Consider the following 12658-nt stretch of genomic DNA (forward strand, 5'->3'; position numbering starts at 1 on the left):
TATTTGTGGAAAAAAAAATGATAAAAATTTCATTTGGGTACAGTGTTGTATGACCGCGCAATTGTCATTCAAAGTGCATCAGCGCTGAAAGCTGAAAATTGGTCTGGGACTGAGGGGGGTTTAAGTGCCCAGTAAGCAAGTGGTTAAGGACCTAAGTGAATCCAACCTTGTGCGGTATCGCTGGACCGGCTGCAAGAAACTGGTACCACACGAGAGTCCTACAAGCTTTCAAGTTTTCCTCACGTCTTCTATAGCAAAGTCTATGCCAGAGACTTGTTCCTGACTCAAGCACCCTGTTGGCTGCTAGACCTGGTGAGAGAACGACTGTTCAGTTAGGATGAGGATCCAGTTGTGAATGGCTATTCTCTGGATTTATTCGAAGTGAGTGACTGTTTCATACTGAATTTAACATCCTATGCTAAGAGACTGTGTTGTTAACTACTTTTCGCAAATAAAAATCCCTTTCAGTGGATCTGTCATCAATCTCTGCAGTTTTTGGGCCATCTACCTCGGGAAACCCCCTAGCCCAGCCTTTCTCAACAATTTCAACACAGAGGAACCCTTGAAATGGTCCTCCAGTCTTGGGGAACCCCTGCTAAAAATCTACAACTCATGATACATTAGTGTGATGGTCAGTGGGAAGAATAGTCCTTAAACTTGTGGTTATTGCTAAAGAATTACCTCCTTACAGATAAATATCAATGGTGTCAGTGGAAACTTATCTGAGAGGCAAAAATTGCCCAATGCTCAAGGAAACCCGAGGAACTCTAGGAACCTTGGTTGACAATCACTGCCCTAGACGCATACGAGGTGAAGAAGGTAACGGTAAGCCCAATTAATTCAGCCGCTCCTTTGGGAATCAGTGCTACATATAGATATATATATATATATATATATATATATATATATATATATATATATATATATATGACATTGTATGGCCAGTTATGTGTACAGTTGATTAAAATTAAATTATATTGTATATAATTTAATTTTATGTGCAATATATACACAAACACACACATATATATATATATATATATATATATATAATTATATTATTTTATCAGTACTTATATTACTTCATCATATTATTCTATTCATTCACATTATGATGTGTACAGTTGGTTAAAAAAAAAAAAATCATATTATTATATCCATTGACAGTAGACGAATAATAATATAATAACAACAGTAACTTAATAATATAATATCTATCTATCTAGATAGATATCACAATAATAACATCATGTTGTGTACCTGTACAGTCATAGTATATGTTTCATGTTTTTGTATATAATATATATAAAATATGATAACATAACACAGAGGCGAGTGGAGCGCTTGGTCTATTAACTTTCTGGGGTCTGATGATTTCAGAGGCAGAACGTCCTTATCTCGCCCTCAGTCACCATGGTCGATCATTCCTCCTAATCCCCGCCTTGTGCTAGGAAGATTGCGGACATGAAACAGAACGTCATGACGTCAGAGGCAAAGCCTTCGGAGTTGTCAGTGAGCGGAGGAGGATAGAGGGCTGGTATGGAGGGACCAGAGAAGGAAGCCGAGTGCGGAGATGTACAGGATGCCGCTGTCGGGGAGACTGAATGGGATCCTGGAAAAGGTGAGGACATGCTGAGAATATGGCGTCTAAGCTGTTATTGGCAGGTGATGGATGGGGGAGGAAAGCTAGGAGAGACGACAGGATATGGGATAAGACATAAGGATGCTGGAGGTGACTGAAGGGGCCAATGTATAAAGCTGGCTTATTGACCTGTGCTCGGACTTGTACATAGGAGACCATTCTGGTAGTTTACAGCAGGTTAGTCCTGATCTGGAGGTTTGATAGCTGCACAAAAGCATTTTATTTTATTTTTTTATTGTGAGTGGGTGGGAATTTCATTGAATGAAAGCACCATTTCACCCAAAAACCCCCAAAAAATGTTTGCAGCTTCCCAATCCTTAATGTAATGGCTGCATTAGTTTTCCTTTTTTCTTTTTTTTTTTTTTAAAGGCTTCCTTTACCTTTATTTCACCTGGTGTTGTGGCTAGTGAAACACTTCCTGTCTTGTCTCCACTCTGGATGGGGGATTAAGGACCTTTGGATGGCAGAACTGTCAATCTGAGGAGAAGGTAGTGTTGGGCACACTAGCAGAATTCGATGGAATTCACTGTCAAAGGATGTGGAGACTTTAGTGTAGCTATAACACAATGCTGTCAACACACCCAGGGAAATAGACGCACACTGCATTTCTGACAGGTCTACAGGTATTTTTCTATACTTGCAGTGCTTTTAACCACTTGCCTACTGGGCACTTAAACCCCCCCTCCTGCCCAGACCAATTTTCAGCTTTCGGTGCTCTCACATTTTGAATGACAATTAGTCATGTAACGCTGTACCCAAACAAATTTTTTTGTCCTTTTTTTCCCACAAATAGAGCTTTCTTTTGGTGGTATTTGATCACCTCTGTGTTTTTTTTTTTTTTCTTTTTTGCGCTATTAATAAAAAAAGACCGACAATTTTGAAAAAAAACAAAAAAAAGGCATTTTCTTTGCTTCTGTGATAAAATTTTGCAAATTATTTTTTTTTTCACACATTTTGGCCACAATTTATACAGCTACATATCTTTGGTAAAAATAACCCAAATTAGTGGATATTATTTGGTCTTTGTGAAAGTTAGAGAGTCTACAAGCTGTGGTGCGAATCGCACAAAATTGATCACATCTGATGTACTGGTGACCCATCTCCTTTCTTGTGACCCGTACAAGCCGGAAAAGTACAAATACCCCCCAAATGACCCCTTTTTGGAAAGTAGACATTCCAGGTATTTAGTAAGAGGCATAGTGAGCTTTTTGGTGTTGGCATTTTTTCCCACAATTCTTTGCAATATGAAGATTTTTTATTTTTTTCCCCACAAAATTATCATTGTAATAGGTTATTTCTCTCACATGACATGTGTGTACCACAAATAACACCCCAAAATAAATTCTGATACTCCTGAGTATTACGATACCACATGTGTGGGACTTTTTCACAGCTTGGCCACTTAGAGAGGCCCAACATGCAGGTAGCGCCATCATGTGTTCTAGGAGCATAAATTACACATCTAACTTGTTGACTGCCTATTACACTTTTGAAGGCCCTGCAGCACCAGAACATTGACACATGGCACTGATGGCACATGACACTGATGTGGCACTGATGACAGATGGCACTAATATGTGGCATTGATGACACTGATGACACGTGACATTGACAGGTGGCACTGGGGACAGGTGGCACATGGCACTGATAGGTGGTACTGGGGACAGGTGCCACTGGGAACAGATGGCACTGATAGGTGGCACCGGGGACACATGCAACTGACACGTGGCGCTGGGGACACGTGGCGTTGGGGACACGTGGGCATGTGTGTATATGTGTTCTTTTCCGTGACGCTGCCTGTGTGAGGAGGGAGAGCCGGCAATGAGCGATGATCTCATATGTTTACATATGAGATCACCTCTCGTTGGACACGCCGTTTGAGTGCTAAATGGCTGCTGTGATTGGCCATTTAGCACAATCTGTGATTGGCTGTGTCCAAGGGACACGGCCAATCACAGAACTTCCCTGATGCTTGCCTGCGGCAGCGCGCAGAGGGGAAGTAAACAGGAGGACGTCCAGGAAAGCCCTCCCGGCAGTTAGCGTCCGCACTGTAGCCGTCTTTTGGCTATAGCACGGGCACGAAGTGGTTACTGAACTACGTTTAACCCCCTTATCTACTGGAAAAATAAATAAATAAAAAAACCCACAAATGTTGGAAAAAAATAGTTTTTCTTTGTTTCCGTTAGTAAATTTTTTAAATATGTAATTTTTTTTCTCTTTTCACTGATGTGCGCTGATGAGGTGGCACTTATGGGCACTGATAGGCAACACTGATTGGCACTTGTGGGCACTGATAGGTGGCACTGACGGGCCTTGATAGCCGGAACTGGTGGGCACTGATAGGCGGCATGGATAAGTGGCACTGATGGGCATTAATGGGTGGCATTGATGGGCATCACTGATAGACGGCACTGAAGGCCAGCCCTGACTGGCATCACTAATGGTCACTGATTTCTGGCTGTGGTGGGCACAGGTTGCTGTCCCTCTAATGTAATCAGGGCACTGATCATCAGTGCCCTGATTACATCTCTCACTGCCCCCTGCAAGGAAATTACACTGATCGGCTCTCTTCTCACACTCTGTTAGTGTGAGGCAAGGAGAGCCGATTACCAGCACTTCCTTGCTTACATGTGAGCAGCTGTGATTGGAGACAGCTGATCATATGATTAAAGAGCCGCGTTAGCGGTTATTTACAGAGATCGGGGTCTTGGCGTGTCCTAGCAACCTGACGTGCTCGGGATCGCCGCGCTGTGTGGGCCCGCAGGGGCGGCTGTTCAGGTGTGCCATCATATGATGTTCGCCCAGAAGGAGAGCCAGCCCGTCCTGCTGATAATTGGCGGTGGGCAAGCGGCAACTGGTTAAGCAGTTACAGCAACAGTTTTTTTTCCCCCTTCTGGGATAAATGTTTTACATAAATAAATAAAAGCTGTCAATGTTAAGCTATGTTTTAGATGGGTGGCGGACCATTTCACCCCACTGAAGGTGTTGACAGGCTATTCATAACCTCCTCACCTCCTGTTTTAACCCTGTAAATACCGCACCACAATACCACAGCTTTGTGCATTACACGTGGTTGCAGCGTGGCTCCTATCCCTTGTGTTTGTTTTTTTCAGGGGCGGGGGAGGCGGGTGAGGCAGAGCCATGAACATTTAAAAAAAATCATGCTTTGAGGGTCGTAGCTCAGGGACCTGGGGTCACAAAGGGGGTAGGTAGCTGAATGCTTACCCCACCACTGGTCAGATTTGGGGCTCCTGCCACATCTGGTTCCAGACATATGGGGTTCCTTGTGCATCCTGCTACATACAGGCAGTCCCTGAGTTACTTACAGGATAGGGACTGCCTGTTTGTTCTTAAGTTGGATTTGTCATAATTTGGACGCGCATGCACAGATCGTCGTTTTCTGATGTGCCCGCCTGCTGTTCGTAAGTAGGAGTTAATCGCAAGTTGGTGGTTTGTAACTCAGGGACTCCCTGTACAGAGCGGCCAGTTTAAATACAAGCTGGCACACTCTGTTTGCAGCAGACTGAGAGGATAAGCTCACAGTGCCTCTCCTCGCTGATTGTCAGTGGCATTGAGCTCAATGGACAGCTGAGAGCCTTGGACTAATGGTAAAGCACTCTTGGTCCAAGCTGTCTAATAAAAATGCTGTCTAATAAAAATGCTGCAGTAGAGACTGTCCTCTCACTGCAGTGTCATAGAAGGGGCATGTGTCTAAAATACAAATGCTCCCTTCCAGCCCAGCCCTCTTAACTACAAGGAAAAAACATGTATTTATGGGTATAAGATTTACCCACAATACCATGTTTTTCTCACACAGTTAAAAGGGAGAATGAATGAGAACCTGCAGCTGTTGAAAAGGTACTGTTATGATCAAGTCAAATCATATATTATATGTTATAACATAATAGTTTATTATTTATCTATTTACTGTGAAATTACTGGTTGGAAGTTATAACTTTAAACCTCAGTAATTTGTCCGTTAAGCCACCTGCTTGAGTACAGTTTCTTAAAATATAGTAAATTGCCTTCCGGACCACCCACCATCGTTATACGTTGGTACTTTGAAGGAGGTTGTCGTTGTTATGGCAGCAGCTAGCTGCCATAACCCCGGTATCCCCTTCTTCAGTGATAAAAGTGGTCTCTGCTGTGGATGCACCCCCCCTCTCGCCGCTCTCCGGTGAGCGGCGGAGGTGGTCACATCCACCTATAGCTCTTAAAGGACCTTTTTTTTTTAAATGACATTTATTTATTTTTTATTTTTTTGTTATTGCATTTTGCATGTGAATATGAGATCTGAGGTCTTTTTGACCCCAGATCTCATATCTAAGAGGTCCTGACATGCTTTTTTTCTATTACAAGGGATGTTTACATTCCTTGTAATAGGAATAAAGGGGACATCTTTTTTTTAAAACGGTGTAAAAATGTAAAAAAAATAAATAAAAAATAAAAATAAAAAGGTCAAATAAGCATTTTTTTTAAACGCACCCTGTCTCGACGAAAGCTCGCTTACAGAAGGAAACGCATACGTGAATAGCCCCCGCATATGAAAACTGTGTTCAAACCACACATGTGAGGTATCGCCTCAATCGGTAGAGCTTTTTAAGGGTAAAAATTTGTCACCATTCCACGAGCGAGTGCAATTTTGAAGTGGGTTGGGTATCAATTTACTTAGCGTAACATTATCTTTCACAAAAAAAAAAAATTGGGCTAACTTTACTGTTGTCTTATTTTTTTTTTATTAAAAAAAGTGTATTTCTTCCCAAAAAAGTACTCTTGTAAGACCGCTGTGCAAATACGGTGTGACAGAAAGTATTGCAACAACCGCCATTTTATTCTTTAGGGTGTTAGAAAAAAAATTTATAATGTTTCGGGGTTCTAAGTAATTTTCTAACAGAATTTTTTTTTTTTTTTACTTCTAAACAACAAATCTCAGAAAGAGGCTCGGTCCACAAAAACCTCCTTGAACCTCCGCTTTTCAGGAACCCCCCCCCCCCCCTCCGGTGTCACATTTAACACCTTTCAGGGGGCAAGAGGGTGCAGATACCTGTCTAAGATAGGTATTTACACCCACTTCTGGGCATAGACTCCCCAGTCTATGCCTCTTCCTGTCCCGCCGCGCTGTCTGCTGGGACACGCACAGGTCCCAGGGACAGCGCGGACCATTCTCATTGCGCTGCGCGACTCGTGCATGCGCAGTAGGGAACCGGGAGGTGAAGCCGCAATGCTTCACTTCCTGATTCCCACACCGAGAATGGCGCCAGCAGTAGCCGAGAGCCTAGCGGACTCCAGGAAAGGTAAGTGTCCATTTATTAAAAGTCAGCAGGTCAGTTTATTTAAAGTCAGTAGGTGGACTCCCTCTTTAAGTGGTTAAAAAAACGTATATATATATATATATATATATATATATATATATATATATATATATATATATATATATAAAAATTCAGAATTTGATTCTAGTTTCCATCACCACCCAAAAAGAATGGCACCTCATCCCAGTTAGAAGGTTTTAAATATTTGGGAGAACCAAAAGAAAGAGGGTATTTTTTCGGTGCTTAATTATTTTGGTTTAAAGCAGCAGAGAAAAAGCAGTACATAAAAAATTTAAAAACAAATATTTTATTCTCATGTATTAAAATTAACACATAACATGTGTTGCGTAGATATCTACATATACAAAAGTTACATATAGTGACTGTTCCACATAACAAACGGATTGAAGTGCTTGTAATCGACTATCCCGACATGTTTCGCAATAGCTTCTTCACGGGATATACAAGCTAATAACAAATAAGATCAAAGACAAAAATTAGTTAGTCAATACATTTCTAATAAAATACAATTGTTACATAATTTCTTTGTATGACACATTACTATAACCTCCACACCTGGAGCTTCAAAGAGGCGCTTACCCTCCCTTCAAATCCACTGTTCCATGCAAAAGCACCAGTCTTTATGTATAGAAGAGTGTGCAAAGCCGGGTATTCAACAGCAGGACAAATGGCACAAGAGGGCATAGACGGGAGCCAGTCTGGACAGTAATAAAAAGAAGACGCAAAATACACTACCCGAATACAGAAAATAATATCTTATTATTTAAACTAAGTACATGGATTTTGTAGTTAATAAAGATATCTTCTAACATAAAGAAGGGGCACAGGGCCTCCATAAATAAACATAAGTATAATTATTAATCAAAAATTAAAAACGGAATAAGTTACATGCGGTATGATGTGGGCCAAATACACACAAACTTATATATAAGAGATGGGTAGTCTCATAATGAAATCAAAAATCATCGTTAATACTTACTAATACAGGATGTAGTATATGGCTACAAATGTAATGGTAAGCCAGTATGCTGTTAGGGACTGAATGCGCCCGGATTGAGATGCATTGCTGCAACAGTGCACGTTTGCACCCACAAGCTTGTTCGTTTGGTGCCTAGGAATATGTAAAAAGTGGTCCTGGTTAATATCTGGAAAATGATACTAAACTGAAGTATAAAACAAATAGTATCCAAAAATATAAACTTACTATCAGCGTTCTGTGGCATCTGAAATAAGCACAGCTCCACCAATGAGTCCCACTGAGTAGAGCCAGCCTTATATGCTTCCGTCCATCGAGCCGGCGTCTGACGTCACTGGCTCGATGCGGACACTACCGACAACACTGCGCATGCCCAGGAGGAAGGGGGAGAGAGTTGGTCTACGTTACCCATAAGACCATTGAACTAACATTCAGCCTTACGTAATCCAGTGATCGCCAATCACTGAATACTTGGGGAGCATCCAGCTGGAATGTAACAAGCCTTAGCCATACACTCTGACCCCCGTACAGTTTCCTCCATGGGCAACCACTATAGTGCCGTCGTAACAACTCCAAGTGGGAGTGTTCCCAATTAGGAACGCCCTGGATGTCCGTATGACCTCTTAAAAAAACGCCAAAGTTAACCCTCTGAAGAACAGAGGAAAATTGCACACCAACTATATATATATATTCTCTAAAATTTTTATCCTATATACTCAGACCCCCCCAAACATTATATATATATATATATATATATATTATATATTTTAGCAGACGCCCTAGGGATAAAATGGTGGTCGTTGCAACTTTTTATGTCACATGGTATTTGTGTTTTTTGTTTTTTTGGAAAGAAACTTTTTCCTGAATAAAAAAAACAAAAAAAAAAACACTTAAGTTAGCCATAGGCGACACTGTCAAATTTTTTTACATTTAGAGTTAGAGAAGAGGTCTAGCATTATTGCTCTCGCTCTGACATTTGGGGTGTATGTAATCTGTGTGTATCTGGCTTTGATAATAGCCAGTGCCTCACCAGCCACTGACTTCACCGCATACCCCTGGTCAGGGGCATCATTTTTGCCAAGACCATGAACCGAAGCATCATGGGCGTGGCATGTGTACATCCACCCACCCCCCCATGCAGAGCTAAACTGCCTGTCATAGTTTACTAATGTTTACACCCAAGATCTTGATTAACAATGTTACATAAAGACCTGGCGTTAACGCACGTGTAGGCGGGTAAATGTGCCTATGCATATACATGAGTAAAATCCTCTTTGAGATCCCAGAGTCTTCTATTTTGCATATTTTATACTATTAATCATATTGATATGATTTTGGCACCTTTCTCCTTGCATGGTTCTTGCTCTTGAGAGTGTTCTTGATAGAGGTGTGTTTTATTACTGCTTTTTATCCCCCTTTTTTTTATTTTTTATCCCTAGGTGGTAATTGTGAAAGAGCATCCCCTGTGGGGGGCACAAATAATGACCACCAGGGAGGAGGCAGACACTGCCCGTCAAGAGAGGCACAGACATTGTCCTCCAAGGGGGAATTGCCGCTCTTGCCCTTCGCCTTTCTAACCAACGTCCTCACAGCCTCGGGCTGCCAATTGAAATAAATAGGTTACCCTACGCATGAAAAATGTTCAGAAACACGTCTGGGATTGTTCGCACCTGTTGGGTGCTACACCTACATAGCCAGAGTACATGTGAGAATGTGTCCTTAATTTTGTTTTGTTTATTATTTTTGACATTTCTTTTTTAATGATGGTGGGGGGCTATGGTAAAACAGACCCCTGATGTCTCAATTTTGAGAGAGAGATAGGAATTGAGGACGGAGATTCTTCAATTCCTTTCTTAGCAGCCTCAGGTGCACTGCAGAATGAATGAACAGGAAGCACTCTGTACAGCCTCCCTGTGCATTCATGAACTGAAGCAATATGATTGAAAATAGGAGCAATTGGTAGCGATTGTTCACTTTGTTCATTCAGGAAAGGAAGGGGCTGGTAAATGAGATATCTTGACGCTGATACTTCTGTGTCCCACAGAAGCTGCAGCTGTCGGAAAGGAGAGGAGAAGAAACCAGAAGTGCTGCACAGGGAGATCAGAGCAGTGGGAAGAAGAGGGTCAGAAAGTGAGAGGGGTGATCGCAGTGGAGGGAAGGAGAGGATGGCACAATTACTGGAACCCGGTCCCACTGTGGCTCTCCTTGCAGCTGAAAGCCAGTGTAAGGGAGAGAAGAAACTAGGTGTGCTGCAAGGGCGGCGATGGGGGGGTTTGGCTCCAGCAATTGCAATTGCCCCCGGCTCCCGGCCCCCCTATTGAACCTATGGGGCTGGGCAGTATGAAAGAAGCACCCTATTGAGTGTGTATCAGATGAGGCAGTGGGAGGTGGCCAAGTGGAGAGGAACCCGATAATTCCGGCAGTGCTCTAATTTAAGTCTATATGCCTAAACTCTTGCGTGCATGCACTAGAGCAGGGATCCTCAAACTACGGCCCTTCAGCTGTTGCGAAACTACACATCTCATGAGGCGTTGTAAAACTCTGCCATTAAAGGGGTTGTAAAGGTAAATGTTTTTTCACCTTGATTCATTCTATGCATTAAGGTGAAAAAACATCTGACAGTGCCAGCGCCCCCAGCCCCCCCCGTTTTACTTACCTCACCCCTCGAAAGTCCCGCACTCGTCCCCCGACGTCCTTTCCACCGTTCAGCCTGGCCGCTGATTGGCTGGAGTGGATGGATGGAAAGCAGCGCAGCCATTGGCTCGCACTGCTGTCAATCACATCCACTGACGCGGAGCGCCGGGGGGCGGGGCCGTGTGATACAGCGAGCGGCTCTAGCCGCCGGCTGTATCACGGGATCGCGCCCGCAGGTGCTTCTCACCATGCGAGGGAGCTCGCATGAACGTGAGAAGCACCTGCGGGAGGAAGCCGAGACAGCCGCCGAGGGACCCCAGAAGAGCAGGTTCGGGGCCACTCTGTGGAAAACGAGCTGCACAGTGGAGGTAAGTATAACATGTTTGTTATTTAAAAAAAAAAAAAAAAATCACTTTACAATCCCTTTTACAGATTAAGACCCATGTACTAGAGTATTCAGGTGTATATATCGAGAAATAAGTGTGCTGTCTCCCTAAATCATAACCTGTACAATAAAGTGTTTTGTGTAAAAGAAAAACTCACATCCACAATATTAATAATAAGATGTAAATCATATGAACAATAAATAATTAAAAACAAAATTCATAAATCAACATTTTTAAAAAAGTCCATAAAAGTATAAATCAATATTATTGTAAAAAAGTTGGTTATTTCAGAAGTGAAGAAAATCAAGCCTTAAAAAATCCATATGATGCCGACCAAAGTGCTAAGTGCTCACAGTAGAAAACAAGTTACAAATGTGCTCAAAAAGTACATTTGAAATAATACAGCCTCTTACCGGACCATAATGGTCTCAAATCATAGAGATCATCAAAGCTTGTGTGTTATCTAAGGAGCCGATTGCTGTTCAGATCTATGTTGCCTGCAGATAAGACTAACAGCCCAATCTCCAGCAGCCATTTAGCCTCTATCCACACTTTCCACATAAACTCCAACACTCGTCATAGTGAACATAAAAGAAAGGATGTCATAGCGCAACTCTACTAATGATGCCAATTTATTAAAATAGCATTGCTCTTACACGAGTTTCGAAAGTATCAAGTATTACCTTGATAGCTTTCAAGAAAACCTCAGCCCCGGTGCCATCCGGGCAGCTTCGGCGTAATGACGTCACAGATCCAACTCCGCCAGATGTGTTTCCCCATATGAGGTGTCCTCTGGGAATGGAGTATCTTTTTTTTACCTGATTATATTGGTTGTCTTTTTAGACCTGGTATTCAGGTGTATTTAAGTGCAGCAGCTCCAATCCTTTTGTATTACTAAGCGCAAGGTGCTGTTTTTGTTTTAAGTATACAGGTGTGTAGATGTAAATTACTGTAAGCAAACGTAAAAATGTCACTTTTTTTTTTTTTGCTGTACTGATCTTTATATATTTGTGTGCATTGTGACATAGATAACACTGCATTTGTTTTACAGAGCCATAAAAATGTGGCATTATTTACTCCCGTGTGCAACTGACCAAAGGGCTCTTTCAGACTATTTCTGGGGGCTTATGTTTTTCTATACACACCACAATGTTAGTGAGATGTGTGGCGCGTTGCATTATAGAAAAATGCAGCAGGTCTGCCTTTTTTTTTTACATGGCTCAGCAGGTCACTGCACAGCAGCATAAGGCACTGTGCTGCTGTGCATTGACATCAATGACGTGTCACAATTTGACCCTTCAAATGAAGTTGAAATCATTTAACTAAACACATTGCACAGCTTCTTTCTGACCCTGCACTAGCCTGCATGGTAATATCCTGCATTTACCTAGCCTAAATGAGCCCTTAAATGGTTTGTTTCAACCCTCCAAACACCGCTTTGGCTTGATAGCTTAATAAAGAAAGTGGAACAACTAACAGACTTATGCCGCGTACACACGTATCAGCCTATCCGGCGGACTTAGTCTGGTGGAGAAACCGCCGGACTGTCCGAACGAGCTACCTGCCCACACACTAAGGGTCTGATATGGACCTAGGGGGGACCCACACGCCGATTTTTTATTTATTTATTTTTTTTATTATTATTTTTTTTTTTGGCGTAGGGCTTCCCCTTTAACTCCATACCAGG

General features: G+C 42.2%; 1 protein-coding gene across 5 annotated transcripts in view; it reads left to right on the top strand.

Annotated features, from left to right (window-relative positions):
* The first annotated feature begins 1483 nt into the window (after positions 1 to 1483).
* The window catches only part of PIP5K1C (phosphatidylinositol-4-phosphate 5-kinase type 1 gamma), a 561428-nt gene continuing 550253 nt past the window's right edge, over positions 1484 to 12658 (top strand). For all 5 annotated transcript variants that reach the window (XR_013272204.1, XM_077475680.1, XM_077475681.1 and 2 more), the window contains exon 1: positions 1484 to 1621. Coding sequence is in view for 4 of the 5 variants with exons in the window: in XM_077475680.1 (XP_077331806.1) it covers positions 1540 to 1621 (82 nt within the window). In the remaining variant the exon portion in view is untranslated. The remainder of the gene's footprint in view (positions 1622 to 12658) is intronic.

Source organism: Lithobates pipiens, unplaced genomic scaffold (genome assembly GCF_037356315.1).
Source record: "Lithobates pipiens isolate NorthernLeopardFrog02 unplaced genomic scaffold, aLitPip1_a1.2 Scaffold_13, whole genome shotgun sequence".
NCBI classification, from domain to species: domain Eukaryota; kingdom Metazoa; phylum Chordata; class Amphibia; order Anura; family Ranidae; genus Lithobates; species Lithobates pipiens.